Source organism: Manis pentadactyla, chromosome 17 (genome assembly GCF_030020395.1).
Source record: "Manis pentadactyla isolate mManPen7 chromosome 17, mManPen7.hap1, whole genome shotgun sequence".
Lineage (NCBI taxonomy): Eukaryota > Metazoa > Chordata > Mammalia > Pholidota > Manidae > Manis > Manis pentadactyla.
In genome coordinates, this window is record NC_080035.1 from 6,849,748 (window position 1) to 6,870,692 (window position 20,945).

General features: G+C 36.5%; 1 protein-coding gene and 1 pseudogene across 14 annotated transcripts in view; one reads left to right on the forward strand and one right to left on the reverse strand.

Annotated features, from left to right (window-relative positions):
• The window catches only part of CAB39L (calcium binding protein 39 like), a 259,969-nt gene that overhangs the window by 124,577 nt on the left and 114,447 nt on the right, over positions 1-20,945 (forward strand). For all 14 annotated transcript variants that reach the window (XM_057494579.1, XM_057494574.1, XM_057494573.1 and 11 more), the window contains one exon: positions 19,211-19,379. In XM_057494579.1, coding sequence (XP_057350562.1) covers positions 19,211-19,379 — 169 coding nt within the window. The remainder of the gene's footprint in view (positions 1-19,210; positions 19,380-20,945) is intronic.
• Positions 10,116-12,570, reverse strand: LOC118922046 (UBX domain-containing protein 2A-like; annotated as a pseudogene).

Sequence of the window (20,945 nt, forward strand, 5' to 3'; positions counted from 1 at the left end):
TCTTTTTTCTATATTAAAGAAAAAACTAACAGATTTATTCATTTTTCTAATATGTGGGAAATAATTTTAAATTGTTTAATTAAAAAGCCACTTCATTAATATACAGATTTCTAAGTTCAAAGACTCCATTTCCATGAGTTACAGCATACTATAGATAAATAGGAACTGTTTATTTTAAGCATAACTCCCTAAAATCTGATTCATTAGGAAAGTTTTATAAACTCTCTTTCCATTTCTTCTGAAAAGTTAATATTCAGGTTAGTTTGTGAAGCTAAAACTGCTAGTTCATTTAATAAGGGCCTACCTACAAAAATAGTAATAATAATAATAACACAATTAATAATAAGTAATAGTAATAGTAGTACTTAACATATTACTTACTGCATGTCAGGCCCTGCTTTGTATTTGTATAATAATCCTATGGGTAGTTATTGTTATTATTATTATATCTAGTTTATTAGATGAGGACACTGTAGCCCAGAGAGGTTAACTAAGTTGTATGAGGTCATATAGCTAGTGTGATTTAAACCCAAGTAATCTGGCTGCAAAGATAGTGCTCTCAGACCATTGTCCAGCTTTCCAGTCCAAAGTGTGGGGTGGGGGCATGGGGAAGGCAGTATAGCACAGAGAAGACAACTAGTGATTCTATAGCATCTTACTACGCTGATGGACAGTGACTATAATGGGGTATGTGGGGGGAACTTGATAATGGGAGGAATCTAGTAATGACAATGTTGTTCATGTAAGTGTATATTAATGACACCAAAAACATATTAAATAAATAAATAAGCTAAAAAGTGAAACAAAAAAAAACATTTCTTCACATCTTGTTTTGTAGACACCATTTATTGAGTGGTTGCTATGTGCCAGGTATTGTATGCCATATCCAGATGGTTCTCTTTCATGGAAAAGTGTCTATTTCTTTCTTACATTCTTTATGGTTACACCTAGGTTCAATGCAGCATATTATGGTCATATCCCTAAGTAACATCGTTTGATGTATAAATGCACCAATCAAGTTATTTCCTAAGTTTTAAGCAACTTTACCAGAGATAAGTCAGTAAAAATGCTTACCTTTAGTGGCCACTATCCAAAAGATAAGAAATAACAAATGTTGATGAGGATGAAGAGATATACGAACCCTCCTATACTGTTGGTGGGAATGTAAATTGGTGCAACCGTTGTGGAAAGCAATATGGAGGTTCCTCAAAAAACTGAAAATAGAAATGCTATTTGACCCAGGAATTCCACTCCTAGGAATTTACCTGAAGAAAACAAGATCCCTGATTCAAAAAAACATATGCACCCCTATGCTTATTGCTGCATTATTTGCAATAGCCAAGATATGGAAGCAACCTAACTGTCCATCAATAGATGAATGGATAAAGATGTGGTACATATACACAATGGAATATTATTCAGCCATAAAAGAAAAAAAATCCTGTCATTTGCAATAACATGGATGGATCTAGAGGGTATTATGCTCTGTGAAATAAGTCAGGCAGAGAAAGACAAATACCAAAGATTTCATTCATTTGTGGAATATAAAAACAGAAGAAACAGAATAGCAGTAGACTCATAGACACCAAGAAGGGACTGGTGGTTACCAAAGGGGAGGCATTTGGGGAGGGAGGGGAGAGGAAGGAATTTAGGTGCACAGTAATTCACAATCACAATACATGTTGGTTATGGGAATGGTAGTACAGCACGGAAAATACAGTTAATGATTTTGTAACATTTTATTATGTTGATGGACAGTGACTGCACTGGAGGGGGTGAGGAATTGATCATATGGATAAATGTCAAACCACTGTGTTGTGTATTTGAAACCAACATAGGATTGTGTATCAGTGATACTTTAATTTTAAAAAAGCACAACCCCTTTACACACAAAAATGCCCACTTTTTGCAGAGGGCTAAATTTCTAGCATTTCAAGCTAAGCTAGAAAGTGGTGATAAAGTTCATTCTCTTGAATCTCATGTAATATCATCATATCAACCCTAAACACTTCATTATGCATCTCAAAAATAAAAAGATGTTTTTTACATAACCATAGTAAAATTATATACATAACCACTTAAAATTAATAGTAATTCTTTAATAATTACTACCCAGTCCATACTCAAATTTCCTTGATTGTCCCCACAAAAAGGGTTTCCACAGTTAGTTTGTTCAAAGAATGATCCTAAAAATGTCCACTTACTGTGCTTGGTTATAATGTCACTTAAGTCATTTTGAAGTTCCTTTCCATTTAGAGTACACTCTCCCCTTTTTTATGCCATTGACTTGTTGAAAAACGGCAGATTTGCTTCCATTCTGCACTTAGAAGATTGCTTTCTAATGGTGTCACTTAACTTTTTCCATTGTCTTGTTTTTCTAGACTGGAGGTCATATTTATAAAGTCTTGATTCAATTCAGATCCAGTTTTATTTCGGCAATCATATTTGAAGGTGGTCCTGTGTAGTTCATCTCATCTGAAGACATACATTTAGTAATGCTAAGATTGAGCAGTGGGTTCAGATTGTGACAACCTTATCCAGTATAAAGTTCCTCATCAACCTTTACTATCCATTGATGAATTTTGCCTCATTGAATCATTTCATTAGGGGTTACCAAAAGGTGATTTTCTAATTCCGTCATTCTTTGTGTATTTATTGACTAGAATACTTTTATAGAGAATAACTTTCCCTCATTTACCATGATTTATTTCCTCTGAAATGTCATTCATACCAGAAATGCAGAATAAATGCCTAATTCTTTTCCTTCAGTTATCAATTTAAAGAGTAATAAGTTGTTACCCTAGAAACTTCTATTGGTGTCTAATGAGTTTTTATACCCCTATCCCTCTCTCTCTCTCTCTCCCCTTCTCCTCCTTTTCTCCCCACCTCCATTCTCTCTCTGTGTCCCTCTAGTATCATTATGAACTAGTGGGTTTAATCTTTTCCATACATCTTACATACTTGCACATATTTTTCTTTTTGGTGCTCAGGTATCTATGTGTGGTCCCGACTCATTGACCCATGTCCTTTTGATATCATCTCCATTAGTTGATAAGAGTTTCCTTTCTCTCTGACACAAGATATACTAGACCCCATCTCCTACATTTCTAAACACAGACCTGGAAACAGCCATTTCTTCTAAGAACCCTTGTTCCTTTTAGTGAGGAATGGTTCTTAGAGACTATAATCTGGATGTTAGGAGTATTCATTGACCTTGGATTGATACTGCTTCTACATCTTTTTTTATCTCATTTTTTAATTTAATTTTTTATTTTATTTTGGTATCATTAATATACAGTCACATGAGCAACATTGTGGTTACGAGAATCCCACCATTATAAGTACTCATCACATACCCAATTACAGTCACTGTCCATCAGCATACTAAGATGCTATAGAGACATTACTTGTCTTCTCTGTGCTATACTGCCTACCCCGTGCCCCCACTACATTATGTGTGCTAATCATAATGCCCCTCAATCCCCTTATCCCTCCCTTCCCACCCACCATCCCCAGTCCCTTTCCCTTTGGTAACTGTTAGTCTGTTCTTGGATTCTGTGAGTCTGCTGCTGTTTTGTTCCTTCAATTTTTGCCTTGCTCTTAAGCTCTATAGATGAGTGAAATCATTTGGTACTTGTCCTTAACTGCCTGGCTTATTTCACAGGGCATAATACCCTCTAACTCCATCCATGTTGTTGCAAATGGTAGGATTTCTTTTCTTCTTATGGCTGAATAATATTCCATTGTGTATATGCACCACATCTTCTTTATCCATTCATCTACTGATGGACACTTAGGTTGCTTCCATTTCTTGGCTATTGTAAATAGTGCTGCGATAAACATAGGGGTGCATATGTCTTTTTGAAACTGGACTCCTGCATTCTTAGGGTAAATTCCTAGGAGTGGAATTCCTGGGACAAATGGTATTTCTATTTTGAGTTTTTTGAGAAACCTCCATACTGCTTTCCACAATGGTTGAACTATTTTACATTCACACCAGCAGTGTAGGAGGGTTCCCCTTTCTCTGCATCCTCGCCAGCATTTGTTGTTCCTAGTCTGTTATATGTTGGCCATCCTAACTGATGTGAGGTGATATCCCATTGTGGTTTTAATTTGCATTTCCCTGATAATTAGCAATGTGGAGCATCTTTTCATGTGCCTGTTGGCCATCTGAATTTCTTCTTTGCAGAAGTGTCTGTTCATTTACTCCAACCATTTTTTAATATGGTTATTTGCTTTTTGGGTGTTGAGGCATGTGAGTTCTTTGTATATTTTGGATGTTAACCCCTTGTCGGATATGTCATTTACAAATATATTCTCCCATACTGTAGGATGCCTTTTTATTCTGCTGGTGTCCTTTGCTGTACAGAAGCATTTTAGCATGATGTAGTCGCATTTATTCATTTTTTATTTTGTTTCACTTTTATTTGTTTCACTTGCCTGAGAAGATGCGTTCAGGAAAAAGTTGCTCATGTTTTTATTCAAGAGATTTTTGCCTGTGTTTTCCTCTAAGAGTTTTATGGTTTCATGACTTACATTCAGGTGTTTGATCTGTTCTGAGTTTACTTTTGTTTGTGGGGTTAGACAATAATCCAGTTTCATTCTCTTGCATGTAGTTGTCCAGTTTTGCCAACACCAGTTGTTGAAGAGACTGTCATTTCCCTATTGTATATCCATGGCTCCTTATTGTATATTAATTGGCCATATATGCTTGGGTTTATATCTGGGCTCTCTATTCTGTTCTATTGGTCAATGGGTCTGTTCTTTTTTTCTTTTAGTATTTTTTTTTAATTTTGGTGTCATTCATATATAATTACATGAGCAACACTGTGGTTACTAGATTCCCCCCATTATCAGGTCCCCACCACATACCCCTCCCTTTACAGTCACTGTCCATCAGTGTAGTAAGATGCTATACAGTCACTACTTGTCTTCTCTGTGCTATACTGTCTTTCCCACCCCCCATGTTATGTGTGCTAATCACAATGCCCCTTACTCCCTTTCACCTTCCCTTCCCAGCCACCCTCCCCAAACCCTTTCCCTTTGGCAACTGTTAGTCCATTCTTTGGTTCTATGAGTCTGCTGCTGTTTTGTTCCTTCAGTTTTTGCTTTGTTCTTATGCTTCACAGATGAGTGAAATCATTTCATACTTGTCTTTCTCCACCTGGCTTATTTCACTGAGCATAATACCCTCTGGCTCCATTATGGGTCTCTTCTTGTGCCAGTACTAAGTAGTCTTGATTACTGTGGGTTTGTAGTAGAGCTTGAAGTCAGAGAGCATAGTTCCCCCCACTTTATTCTTCCTTCTCAGGATTGCTTTGGGTATTCAGGGTCTTTCGTGGTTCCATATGAATTTTAAAACTATTTGCTCTACTTTGTTGAAGAATGCTGTTGGTATTTTGATAGGAATTGCATTGAATCTGTAGATTGGTTTAGGCAGGATGCCATTTTGACAATATTAATTCTTCCCATTCATGAGGACAGGATTATGTTTCCATTCATTGGTATGTTCTTTAATTTCTCTCATGAGTGTCTTGTAGTTTTCAGAGTATCGGTCTTTCACTTCCTTGGTTAGGTTTATTCCTGGGTATTTTATTCTTTTTGATGCAATTGTGAGTAGAATTGCTTTCCTAATTTCTCTTTCTGCTAGTTCATCATTAGTGTATAGGAATGCAACATATTTCTGTGCATTAATTTTGTATCCTGCAATTTTGATGAATTCAGATATTAGATCTAATAATTTTAGAGTGGATTCTTTAGGGATTTTTATGTACAATATTAAGTCATCTGCAAACAGGGACAGTTTAACTTCTTCCTTACTAATCTGGATGCCTTTTATTTCTTTGTGTTGTCTGATTGCCATGGCTAGGACCTCCAGTATGATGTTGAATAAAAGTGGGGAGAGTGGGCATCCTTTTCTTGTTCCTGATGTTAAAGGAAAAGCTTTTAGCTTTTCACCATTAAGTATGATGTTAGCTGTGGGCTTGTCATATATGGCCTTTATTATATTGAGGTATGTACCCTCTATGCCCATTTTGTTGAGAGTTTTTATCATGAATGGATGTTGAATTTTGTCAAATTGTTTTTCAGCATCTATGGAGTTGATCATGTGTTTATTTTCCTTCTTTTTGTTGATGTGGTGGATGATGTTGATGTTAATAGTGAGTTTAGACCATTAATGTGGGATTGTTATTCTTTTCTGAAGTAGGCCTGTATTGCAATATACTTCCCTCTTAGCATGGCCCTTGCTTCATCCCACAGATCTTGCGGTGTTGAATTATTGTTGTCATTTGTCTCCATGTATTGCTTTTTCTCTATTTTTATTTGGTCATTGATCCTTTGACTATTTACGAGCATGTTATTAAGCCTCCATATGTTTGTGGGCTTTTTTGTTTTCTTTGTGTAATTTATTTCTAGTTTCAGACCTTTGTGATCTCAGAAGCTAGTTGATACAATTTCAATCTTTTTTAATATACTAAGGCTCTTTTTGTGACCTAGTATATGATCTATTCTTGGAAATGTTCTATGTGCATTTGGGAAGAATATGTATGCTGTTGCTTTTGGATGGAGTGTTCTGTAGATGTCCATTAGGTCCATCTGTTCTAATACGTTGTTCAGTGCCTCTGTCTCCTTACTTATTTTCTGTATGGTAGACCTGTCCTTTGGAGTGAGTGCTGTGTTGAAGTCTCCTAAAATGAATGCATTACATTCTATTTCTCCCTTTAATTCTGTTAGTTTTTGTTTCACATGTATAGGTGATCCTGTGTTGTGTGCATATTTATAATAGTTATATCCTCTTGTTGGAGTGACCCTTTATCATTATTTAATGTCCTTTTTGTCTCTTGTTACTTTCTTTGTTTTGAAGTCTATTTTGTTGATACAAGTGCTGCAACTCCTGCTTTTTCTCCACGTTAGTTCCATGAAATATCTTTTTCCATCCCTTTACTTTCAGTCTATGTATGTCTTTTGGTTTGAAGTGAGTCTTTTGTAGGCAGCATATAGATGGGTCTTGTTTTATCATCCATCCAGTGACTCTGTGTCTTTTGATTTGTGCATTCCGTCCATTTACATTTAGGATGATTATCAATAGGTATGTATTTATTGCCATTGCAGGCTTGAGATTCATGGTTACCGAAGGTTCAAGGGTAATTCCCTTACTATCTAAGAGTCTAATTTGACTCACTTAATATGCTATTACAGGTACTACCTAAAGGTTCTTTCTTTTTTTCTCCTTTTTCTTCCTCCTTCATTCTTTATATTTTAGGTATCATATTCTGTACTCTTAGTCAATCCCTTGATTGACTTTGGGGGTTGTTGATTTGATTTTGCATATGCTTAGTAATTAAGTGTTTTACTTTGCTATGGTTTTATTTCCCCTGCTGACAGCTATTTAGCCTTAGGAACACTTCCTTCTATACTGGTCCCTCCAAAAGTCACTGTAGAGGTGGTTTGTGGGAGCCAAGTTCTCTCAGCTTTTGCTTATCTGAAAATTGTTTAATCCCTCCTTCAGATTTAAATGATAACCTTGCCAGGTAGAGTATTCTTGGTTCGAGGCCCTTCTGTTTCATTGCATTAAATACATCATGTGACTCCCTTCTGGCATGTAAGTTTGCCATGGAGAAGTCTGATGATAACCTGATGGGCTTTCCTTTGTATGTGATCTTTTTTCTCTCTCTAGTTGCTTTTAACAGTCTGTCCTTATCCTTGATCTTTGCCTTTTTAATTATTATATGTCTTGATGTTGTCTTCCTTGGGCCCCTTGTGTTGGGAGATCTGTGCACCTCCAAGGCTTGAGAGACTATCTCCTTCCCCAAATAGGGGAAGTTTTCAGCAATTACCTCCTAAAAGACACTTTATATCCCCTTTTCTCTCTTCTCCTTCTTCTGGAACCCCTATTATGTGAATATTGTTATGTTTGGATTGGTCACACAGTTCTCTCAATATTCTTTCATTCTTAGAGATCCTTTTTTCTCTCTGTGCCTCAGCTTCTTTGTATTCCTCTTCTCTACTTTCTATTTCATTTATCATCTCCACCATATCTAATCTGCTTTTTTTCCCAAATAAGCCAGTTTTATTCAATATATATAATGAACAATTTTTTAATTGAATGGTTTGTACTTTGAAAGAACAGAGAGCAAACCCTACCAAACAGTCTTTATGTTAATTCAATTCAGGACACAAAAGGATTGTCAAAATATAATCACAACCATTGAGTTAGTATTAAAATATCGTATTTTAACACTTCTGTATATTAAATGACAGTAACATTGGTAACAGTACCTGGCAAACAGAAGGCACCTAATGTTTGTTGGTTCTCAAACTGAATGACTTGGCCAAATAAAAGACAAATGCATCCTATATTTTATAACAAACAAGTATAAATTCTTTCACAGATCCTTTCAATGAATAGTAGTATTTCATCCTTAAGACAACAGTTAACCATTAGTAAAAGCTCTCAAAATACTTTAAGGCACTGAAATAGATGCATACATACCATATTTCAACACAATGAAATGTAATGAAAATTACTCTGAATGAGAGAAGTACATAAAAGAAGTAAGATCACTTTTATTACCTGGATAATGCATAGTAATTTAACCATTAAATTAGAATCTGTAAAATTAAAAGTGTCCTTCTGTTTGTCAGCCTTAACAATAACTTTCAACTGATTGATGAGTTATAAAAAACAACTACATAGGTTAAACTGTATTCCACCGAAGAAGCTTATTTTCAAGTTTGTCTTCCCTTGCCAAAACCATGTTTTCTAAAGTCAACATATTTTAAGTATTTCACACTTTACAATTATTAAATTTTCAGGTAAAAAGCTTTATTGGATGATTCCCAGTAGAAAACCTCTGAGATTATTCACATTAATGAAAATTTTCACAGCTACAAAGATGAAGTTATTGCTGATGACAGGTCCTTCTCTATAGGAACTTCTTACTACGCGTTTTCTAAATGAACACATGAGAAAACCTCCAATATGTCTTCTGGTAACATAATATAAACTGAAAAATCCACAAAGGAGATGTTTCTGTAGGTAAAAGTAAAACATTTCCAACAAGAGTCCCCTTTATAGAAATATATGGAGAATCACATATTGACTATATGCAAATTAAAATTGTAAAATGCTTCATGATAGGCCTATATTTTAAGAAACATTTTCTTAGATTCTTGAAACAACCAGTTGTTACTGTATTATCTGAAAGAGAAGTTGATTTTAGCATCCCATTTTTTAAGAATGCTATTTTGCTTCACTAGACTATCATAGCTGTAAACATTACTGACAATAAATATTTTCTAATATATATCTGTTCATTTTTTAGAAGAAATGACAAAAGGATAAGGCTCTCCTGTCTTCCTGCTTTTCGTAATTAAAAGATGGCCTTCTACCATGTAAAATACTCTTAAACTAGACCTCAAAAGAAGATTTTTATAAGTTAGATCATCTAGTGATGTCTTTCCTTTTGTTATTCCTGAGCCCTTAATAAAAACCTCATTTAAGGGTTCCAGCCTTCAGCTGTACTTAAAGGTATAATGCTGGTTTATGTCATAAATAATTCAGAGTTAAAGGGGTGCAGCTTAAGAACAAACTCTTATACAGGGGTAAAATTTATATCCTTGTATATCCTTATAGAAGGATAAAAATTAAGGGTCCATTTCAGTGTACAGCCTTCCACTGTCCATAGTGAAGCATGCAACTTTTAGTTTCTTAGGGTGGAAGCTTATTGCACGATTTACTTAATTAAGACTGGTTATATACATAGGAATCAGTTGAGATTAAAAAATGTAGAAATCTGGGATCCACCCCAGATACACTGAATCAAAATGTGGCCAGAATAGTCATTCTGAAAATCTCCCAATTCTTACACTAGGGCTTGAAAATCACTGCAAATCACTACTTTATAAGAATGGCTCTTTTAAGGGGTTTACAAAGTCAAGACTATTTTCATAATCACACTAACATGTTATTTGCTTTTTTTGTTTTCATTTCCTCATAAGCATACAGTAGCATTTACCAGAGGCTACATGTGTGATACCACAACAGACTGAATTTATAGGCAGATACAAGACTCCATCTGTCTTCTTTAATTCTGACAGTAAAGACATTTGCAAAAAAATGGAAAACAATTTTCCACTTTTCTCACAATCTTTTTGTTTTAGAAAATAGACATTTTTCATTAAAATGTTTATATTATCAAGTGTTTATTAAATGAATAAATATTTATAACTTTTAACATAATATATACAAACCACATAAAAGATCTTGAGACCAAAAAGATTGAGAACTGCTCTTTCCAAAAGACATCTAGTGCCTATGAACATTACTGCTGATAGGCATGGCTACTTAATTCTTTGGCACAATCAATGTGTATTTTACTTTAAATATGATTACTTAAAAAAAAAAGCTTATTTTTAGGCAAAGGGGATTTAATCTGATAGTGAAATACTGAAGTCTAACAGGTTTTAGTTAAAACTCTAAGATAAAAAGCATGTTTTGCTGATGGACAGTGACTGTTATGGGGTTTGTTGGGGGGGACTTGGTGAAGGGGGGAGTCTAGTAACCATAATGTTCTTCATGTAATTGTAGATTAATGATAATAAAATGAATTTTAAAAAAGCATGTTTTCCTTGGGTACATCAGAATGTAAATAATCCTTTAATACATGCATGGGTTGACTCTGATGCATTGAATAGAAAACCATACTTTACATGACACATTTTAAAATATTAATTATCAATGTGACAACACAAGCATAAGAATTTGAGTGGTGGCACATGAGTGGCTCACTCCAAATGTCAAAGAAGAACAAATCCCTAATTTGCAAAAGAAAGCAAGATAGGGAACGAAGTAGGGTTCCCGGAGAGAAAATAATTTTTTTTAATTATACTTTCAAAAATATAGAAATGTGAATAGGCAGATCAATATTGACATTATACTAAGCTAAACAATTTTATCCTTCATTTTATTCTTAAAAATACATCTCTGATACTGTTGCCAAATTAATAATTGAGTATATCTTGCCATTAGAGGAGGCAAATGAAAGAACATTTTGAAGTTTAGGCATAGCTATGGTGAAAGAGTCCCTTCCAGCTATTCGATTGTATCTCAAGTATAAAAATAATTATATTGATGTTTATAACCTGTTGTATATATATTTTGTGTGTGTATTGCTATCTAAAAATCCTAGATAGCTAACATTTGAATAAATCATTGCTGTCTGGGAATGATGCTGTGAACACATTTGCTAATTTATACCATATTAAGATTCTAAATGACATAGCTATTAAACATGTCTTATGTTGAATAACTGGTATTTGAAATTACGTATGTTTTTCTTTACGAGCAGCTTTTTGGAAAGAGTGTTTTCAATATACTTTCCAGTCATACTTTCTTAACTTGTACTTATCTAAAAATCTTTGCATCAGTAGAGAGTTAAATTAGTACTCCAACAAAAAGTCCAATGAACCTGACTTTTCTTTTCTCCCATTTGGGTTCGCATTTCCACTTACATCCAGCATTTATTTCTCTGCAAGCTCTCTACTTGGTGCATCAGAAATCAATGTTTATGAAAATTCTCTAAAAGGTCCAGCATTTCTTTGGAGTCTCTGAATGATCACAGCGTTCTATAAATTTGCTTCTTCCAATGTGAGTGTTTCATCTAGCAATCTGAGAAAAGGAAGAGCTGTTGCCAGGGAAAAGGGAGGACTTCTCTGAGATCCTTGGTATTTTTCGATGAAGTCTTTGATGTGGCTTATCCTATGAGAAATGTTAAATTTCTGGACAATCCTTTTCCCGTTGGCTAACAAGATCTGTATGTTAGTGATGGGTTCTAGGTTGTTTAGCTGGACAGCAGACAAATTATTTTTATTCTCAACTTCAGTACTCCTTGGTTTAAAGACAATTTTTGGTGTTGCACTTCCCAGTCTGTGACCCTGTCCTGCGAAGGGCTGAAACACAGGCTTGGTTGACATACACAGTTCATTTTTCTTGTCTTTGACTTTAACATCAACCTCCTCTTTATTGAAAATTCCCTGTAACTCTAAAGGTAATTCCCCTTTTTTTGATGGAGTTAAGAAATTGCTGACTTGCACAATCAGAATAACTTCTGAAATCGTTGACTGTGAATCCATTTTTCCATAATTTTATACTTACATCTACCTGTTTCCTCTGTTCAGTGGGAGACAAGCATTTGACACCAACTTTCTGAGCTTCCTCAAAAATGTTATCAACAAAATATTCACAATTTGTTTGTTGATTATCATTAAGAGGTTGGTTATCAGATCCTGTTTCACAAACCCATTCTTCTTCTATGCTTTCAAGATTATCTACTTCTTTCATTCTCTTTTGCCTTACTTGGATTCAAACTGACTTGTACTGGAATACTGGCTACATCATTCTTGAGCTGGATGACTTCACACATGTTACTGAACTTCTCCAAGTCCCAGATGCCTAACCATGAAATAAGGAAGCTGCTTTTCACGTCGCTAATACAACCAGTTGTATTCACAGTTCCACATCGACATAAATACACTTGGTTTCCTATATTTATTTCCAGTTATCTCTCAATAGGACAGAACTGATGCTGGACGCCACACTTATGTTCATCATTGCCAACAAGTAATAAAAACCCCGGGCGCGGCCGCTGGAAGGGGCCGCGCCACGCCATCGCCCTGGAGCCTCATCCTCAATTCGCCCAGGGGCCGCTGCTGGGGTCGAGCCCCTTGGACGGGGAGCACCACCACCGCCTGAGCCTCTCAGGATCGGCGGCCATGCCACCAGGACCCGGCCCGCCTCCCTCCGTCACCACAGCCCGGCGCCGAGCACGCGCCCTCTAATGTGCTTTTAATACCCTCCCTTGTGCTCTTCAACAATTGGATCTCTGACTGGAATTCATTCCTGAGTTCTTGAATATCTTTCCGTACCTCCATGAGCATGTGAATGATTTTTATTTTTACCTCCCTTTCAGGAAGATTCATGCAGTCAGTATCATCTTTCTCACGAGTTGTATTAATTTCACTTTGAACCAGGTTCCTTTGGCATTTCATATTTGTATATGGCACCGTTTAGTGCCCAGAAGCTCTACTCTGGAGCTGCTCAGCCCCTGAAGCAATGTCAGGGGTCGCAGGGGAGCGGTATTGGTGCCTGGGTGAAGGAAAGAGCTGTTTCCTGCTTCCTGGCCACTATGCCTATCTCCACTGCCTGAACCAGTGGGCCAAGCACACAAGTATAAGTGTCTATGCTTTGAGTTTGTAGTTGCCGTAGACAGATCTTTACTCTGGCTGGCCTAATGCCAGGGTAGTGTTTGCTGGTTTGCGAGCCAGGTGGGGCTGGCCAGGAGAAAGGCACAGTAGGCTGCGTATCACTGACGGGGTCCTTGTAGATGTGTAGACAGCCAGAGAGCTGGAGCACCTGAAGACTGAAAGCTAGGCAGAGTGCCCCAGACAATTTTGTCCACCTGTCCTTTCTCCTGAGCAGTAAGTTCTGTGTAATCCTTACCCCTTTAGCAGCCCTCTTGGTAAGGGCTTCCTCGTTAGGAAGTCTCTCAGATTGCCCACCATTCTTTTGTCCCAGAGCAGCCAGATATGTATCCCTGCTTTCCACAAGCGGCTGGAATCTCAGTCTCTCCAGGAATTCTGCCTGTCCTGTCTTAGCTTTCCAATCCCCTAAACACGAGAGTATCAAGAAAGCACCATGAAATGTAGGTTTCTTCTCCCAGAGCAGATCTCTCATGTTAGGTATTCAGCAGTCCCAGGCCTACACTCACTCCCCACTCCATTTCTCTTCCTCCCAACGGTGACCTGGGGTGGGGGAAAGGCTTGGGTCCCACCGGGCCACAGCTTTAGTACATTACCCTGTTCTGTGAGGTCTGCTCTTTTCTCCAAGTGTATGCAGTCTAGCACAGTCCTCTTTCCTGTTGCTCTTTCAGGAGTAGTTGTATTAATTATATTTTTGTATTATGTGTAGTTTTAGGAGGAAGCCTCTGTCTCACCTCTCACACTGCCCTCTTTAATCCTCTCTCAACATTTCATATTTGTATGTGGTTCCCTCTATTGTCCAGAACCTCTAGTCTCTGGAGCTGCCCAGCCCCTGGAGTGATGTCATGGGTCACAGTGGAGTGGCGCTGGTGTCTGGGGGGAGGAAAGAGCTCTTTCCTGCTTCTCGGCTCCAGTGCCTGTCTCCACTCTCAGTACCAGTGGGCCAGTGCACAGGTCTAAGGCTCTGTGCTTTGCATCTGGAGCTGTCATAGGTGGGGCCTCCCTCTGGCTGGCCTGACGCCAGGTTAGGGACTCCCAGTTTGCGAGCTGGTGCCACAGGCCAGGAGGAAGTTTCAGCAGGCTGCATATCACAGTGGGGGTTCGGTGCTGAGTAGCCAGCCAGGGGGATGGAGTGCCTGAAGCTCCTGAAAGTTCCCAACCTGCTGGGCAGAGTGCACCCAGACAGCATAGTCCACCTACCCCTTCTCCTGCACAGGAAGCTCTGTGCAAACCCCACCCCTTCAGCAGCCCTCTTGCGGCTAGGAAGCCTCTCAGACCACCCGCCTTTCTTTTGTCTCAGAGCTACTGGATGTGGAACCCTGTCTGCTACTAACAGCTGGAATCTCAGTCTCTCCCAGTATTCTGCCTGTCTTAGCTTTCCAACCCCACTAATCTCCAGAGCATTATGCAACGTAGGTTTGTGCTCCCAATGCAGAATTCCAGGGCTGGGTGTTCAGCAGTCCTAATCTTCCACCCCCTCCCCACTCTATTTCTCTTCCTCTTGCTGGTGAGCCAGGGTGGGTAAGGACTTGGGTCCCGCCAGATCAAATCTTTGGTATGTTACCCTGTTTCATGAGGTCTGCTCTGTTCTCTAGGTATATGCAGCCTGGTGCAGCTTTCTTTCCTGTTGCTTTTTTAGGATTAGTTGTATTAACTATATTTCATAATATATGTGGTACATATGAGTTCTCTGTCTCACCTCTCATGGAGGTATGAAAGCAGTATGGAGGTTCCTCAAAAAACTCAATGTAGAAATACCATTTGACCCAGGAATTCCACTCCTAGGAATTTACCCTAAGAATGCAGCAGCCCAGTTTGAAAAAGACATATGCACCCCTATGTTTATCGCAGCACTGTTTACAATAGCCAAGAAATGGAAGCAACCTATGTATCCATCAGTAGATGAATGGATAAAGAAGATGTGGTACATAAACACAATGGAATATTATTCAGCCATAAGAAGAAAACAAATCCTACCATTTGCAACAACATGGATGGAGCTAGAGGGTATTATGCTCAGTGAAATAAGCCAGGCAGAGAAAGACAAGTATCAAATGATTTCACTCATCTGTGGAGTATAAGAACAAAAGAAAAACTGAAGGAACAAAACAGTGGCAGATTCACAGAACCCAAAAATGGACTAACAGTTACCAAAGGGAAAGGGACTGGGGAGGATGGGTGGGAAGGGAGGGATAGGGGGGTGGGGAGAAAGGGGGCATTACGATTAGCATGTATAATGTGGGGGGGGGGCATGGGGAGGGCTGTGCAACACAGATAAGACAATTAGTGATTCTACAGCATCTTAGTATGTTGATGGACAGTGACTGTAATTGGGTATGTGGTGGGGACTTGATAATGGGGGGAATATAGTAACCACAATGTTGCTCATGTGATTTTATATTAATGATACCAAAATTAAAAAGAAAATTTAGTGGTCCCTGCAATTTAAAAAATGCATAAATAAAATGATGCTTCTGTTGACAGAAAAAAAAAAAGCCAATATCCTAGAGGGTAGTGGGTTGAAATTATATATGTGAATTACAAATCCATAAAGGGTACTGAGGGAAATTAGGAATTCACCCATATATCCCAGTGTATTACTAACTTTAAGAAGTTGTCATCTCAGAGAAGGACATTTCCTCTCTTGTGCACAGATTTTTGGGATGGAATAACAAGTTTTCTGAACCAAAGGAGTATTTTTTTAATTCTCTTGATTTTTTTTTTTTTTTTTTTAGTTTTCTTGGTTCTCAAAAATAGTGTAGCACAAATGGTTCCAATAAACTTCAACAAATGTAACAAAAAAGGGAAGTAATTATACACAAAAGTTGGAGTCCAAACTTTTTATAGATAGTTTCAGTTTGGAAATTTAATTATGAAATGAGAAAGTGTTGGCTAGAGATCATGCAGTTTTCTTTGTGTAAGCCAGATTGGGTCTCATTAAGGTCCTCTAGTATTAAGAATTTTAGGTAGCATTTGAAATTCATTAAATTCGTTATATGTCTACTTTGTGAGAAGTATTTTACTAGGCACTCTTTGGAAAATGGAGTGGGAGTGAGGAAAGATAACAAATAAGATATAGAACCAAATGGAGGTGGGGGTAGAGAAAAGGGGAAAACAATAAGATAAGTAAAACCTAGCCCCAATAATGTTGTTTGAAATGAGGGAAAGAAAACAGATAAAACAACTTTTTGCAATGTAACATAATACAGAACGAAGAAAATGCCGAAGTGGAATTACAGACAAGCTGTTCTAAGAATATGAAGGAGGGAGAGAATATTTCTGAATGGTAGGTGATTACAAAAGACTTCAAAGAGCAGGTGGCATTTGAACTCAGCCTGAAAGATGAGAGAGGATCTTAGAGATGGAAATGTAAGGAGAAAGGTACTCTAGGTTAAGAGAATGGCATACTCTAAAGAATTAGGTAATGTGATGGGAGATGAAATAGAAAAAGTTAAGTTTAGGGCCAAATTATAAAAGTCCATTATATCTTACTAATGATTGTGGATTTTATTGTCTGTCTCTTAAGTTCCTTCTCTAAGCAGTCTTTATTTTATATTCTCTAAGGTACTCTATTAATAAATGACAGTGTTTTTATACTTCCCATTTCAGAAAATATACCCCTTCTATAACATCGTGAATATTTCCATGTGTAACAGAGGGCCAATTTTCAAATTCTTTTGATAGGAGAAATTGTTAACACTATAAATTGTTATTTTTCAATATTTTGCAAATAATCATGCCTATCTGAATATATTACCATTTAATGTTCAAATGAGTTATTCAGGGAATACTCAAATGATATTCATAAATATATTCAGCATATAACCAGACAGAAATGAATAAATACAAATTTGGCTTAATGAATTCTTTCAAAAATCCTTGTTTGCCATTTCCCCTACTGTATTTATAAATCTGATATTGCAAAGTAGCATATTTCCTAAAGTAGCACATTGTGGGAAAGAGATTTTTTTCTTGAATCTGAATTCCCTGTAGATATTATAAAGATTAGTGCATTGTTCCTCACTGTTCAACAGAATGTTAACATTTGTATTTGGTGAATAATACCTTGAAGTTTCATGTAAGGGTGGTTTGGTTTGGGTTTTCAAATGTTTTATTTTTCTCATCTGTTTAGTTTTCTCACCTGTTCAGTTCAGTTCTCATCTATTCAGTGATCTTTTTACCCTTCAAAAATATTTTTATTGGAATTTTTTTAACTTGCAGAATTCATGGTAAATTTGAAAGACTACATAGGCCTTTTGTGGATGTCATTTTTCTCCTATTCTCAATGTAGGAAAACACTCTTTCAAGAATTGAGATAATTGAAGCTTTTTTTCCCCACAGCGAACTTTGTACTTAGAACCATAAAATCTAGTAATTAATTGGAATGTTAAATGATATAAAGTTTTTTTTAACCTTATACTCTACTCTCTTCCCATTCTTTTACAACTCTATGTTCCTTTCTTGTATTCTTCCAGTATTTACCACACAGTTGTCAACTGTCATTTCAGTGCTGGACTTGTTTTGCTTAGGCTAAGTTTTGTTCATTTTCTTGAAACTTTATCGTACACTACAATGTACCTGAAACCTAGATTTAAATTCAGTGTTGAGTTTGATACTTGAGACATTGTTAATAAGTAAGAAATGGAACAGATCTACTGTGCCAGTCCTGAGTTGTATCCTATAGTAGATACTACGTTTTTCTAGTGTAGTTTCTACTGTGAGCTGTATTTCTATTTCATGATTTCAGTGGGTCAGTCAATCCAATCCATAGCTATTTATTATTGGTCATCTATTATATGTAGATCATATATATGTATGTATGTATGTATCTTTCCTGAAATCCAGATGGCTTTTATTTTTACAGCCAATAAGATATCTACTTAGATATCAGGCATCTCAAAGTGAACTTGGTCAAAAGCAAATTTTAATTTTTTCACTGACCTATTCTTCTACTGGTTTATTCATCTTAATAAACAGCATTACCAACTACCCAATTATTCAAGCCAAAAATACAGGAATCATTCTTGAATCCTCAGTTTCTCTCATCCCGAATTTACTCCTCACCCTGCCCTGGCTACCATGTCAGCAAGTCCTGTTGACTTTCCCTCTAAACCCTGCGCACAGTGTGCCCACAGCCTCCTGCCCTTGGTCCAAGCCACCATCATCTCTAGCTGGGCTTTTGCTCCTCCTCCTGCCTAGTACCCCTGCTTCCACTCTAGCTCCCCAACTCACTCTTCTCTGTTTTATAAAAGATTCTGCACAGGTAGCCAGAGTGATCTTTTTAAAGCATACATTGTGCCATGTTAATTTTTTGCTTTAAAACTCTCTAAAGATTTCTTACCGCACTTAAAAACCAAGCTCCTTACCTTGGCTTGTGGAGCTGTATATGATCTGGTTCCTGCCCCTCTGTCCACCTGGGCCTCATTTCACACCATTCACTACTCTTCCCCCTGCATTCCAACCACGCTTGCCTTACTTCCCTAACCGATCAAGCTGGTTCTTGACTTGGGGTCATCTCGCAGTTTGTTCCCTTTGCTTTGAACACTTTGCCCCTTCCCTCACTACTCAATCTAAAGTAAAGTACATTAGCAGTTATACTCTATAGTATCCCTATTTTATTGGCTTTAGTTTCGTAACAGTTCTCAGAATATGAAATTGTCTATTCATTTTTAATAGTCTGCCTCTTCCCCTATGACACATAGTCTCTCTAAAACATGAAGTCTAGGAGGGTAGTGACCCTGCATACTGTCGTATCCCTAGCATTTGGAATAGTGCCAGGCACATCATAAATATCCAATGGGTGTTTAATGAATAACATGTGAATGAACTGTGACAAATGCTATCTCTGCTTCCATTAACAGCTGTTTTGAAATGATTCTTTTGATACCATTAATATAATTTTATTAATAAGATAACAGAGTTTTCTATTTCTCTCTTGTTTATGCTTTAGATATGAAGCTCCACAGATTGCCTTACGTTGTGGGATTATGCTGAGAGAATGTATTCGACATGAACCACTTGCCAAAATAGTCCTCTTTTCTAGTCAATTCAGAGATTTCTTTAAGTACGTGGAGTTGTCAACATTTGATATTGCTTCAGACGCCTTTGCTACTTTTAAGGTAAAATTTTTTTTTCTGAATCAGCTAAGTCATTTAGTTTTAGCATGTAATTAAAGTCAATTGGCCTCAGAAGAGGCAGTTTAATTTTTAAAAGCAGAAAATTATATTCCTTATGTGTGATCATAGCCAATTGTGTATGACATGAACCATTAGAGGCATCAGTAAATAAAATGCAGTCTATTAGGCCAGTCTGTCACATTGTTGAATAAACAACTCAAAATACTTCTCACAGTTCATACAGAATGAATTCCAATATATAAGTGAAAAAAGGAACATGGAGTTCTCTGTGCTTTCCTTTATGTTAGAAACAAAGGATAAAAGTTGCTACTTAAGGTGCATATGCACCTAGTACCTCTGGTAGGGTATCTGGGAAGCACTAACAGTGTTTATCTCCAGAAAAGGGAACTGGGTGGTGAAGGAAGATGAGAATTACATCTTGAATTTGAAGGACATCACATTATTTAATCTGTGTAACTATAATTCCCACATGGGGAAACAAAATACTAATAACTGATGTATTTTTTCATAACCGTTTATGTTCTTATAAACTTATTATCTACTTTATTATTATATAGGAAATAAATTTAATCTAACCTAATTTTTAAATTTAAAAAAATTAATTGTGATAAAATACACATAATGTAAAATAACCATCCTAACCATATTTTAGTGCACAGTTCAGTCATGTTAGCTACATTAGTATTGTTGTGCAGCCAATCTCCATTAAACAACAACTCTCCATTTCCCTTCCCTCCACCCCTAGCAGCCACTAGTCTATTTTCTGTTTCTGTGTTTGACCATCAGAAAGATGTTCAGGAAGCATATTAGAAAATAATGTATCTAATTTGCAAAGCAAAATACTGGCACTTACCCATCCAATGGATGATGTTATCTTCAAGGTTTTTATTTTAGAAAACCGTCTAACTATTCTTGTGATTCTGCTAATATTTAATGTATTTTGCAGCTGGTATCAGTGTCTGTGGCATGTTCATTTTTCAATAATGGCAAATCTTTATCCTTCAAAGGCAAATAGCAGTTACAGAAACAATAAAAAGCTATTTGACATTCAAGTTAGTGGATAAAGTGGGTGCTCAACTTAGATAGACCTGTTTTTGTTTTGGTTAGTAATAATTATAATAATAATAAAAACAAATTTCAAAACTAAAATAAAATTTAACCTGACTAAATAGAGTCTGATTTTCTTCAAAATTTACCAAATGGGCTCTGAAGACCATTTTAGAAGAGAAATTCCAAAAATATATTAAGCTAGTGATGTAACAACATCATTGAAAAAAATAGATCTTAAAGTCAATTATAAAATAGACAAGACTCATTTAAATGTATATATTTAGATTAATTTATTTAGGAACATTTCAGCAATGTTCCATTTACATAATTCCAAATTTACTTCTACTTTTTTAAAAATATAAATATGTATTTTTACTTAATTGTAATCCACGACTTTCTGTTTTTTTATATATTATCTCAAATACATATTTCAACAATACTTTTTCATAGTTCATATTACTAATATAATATGTACTTTAATCTTATTACATCATGTAA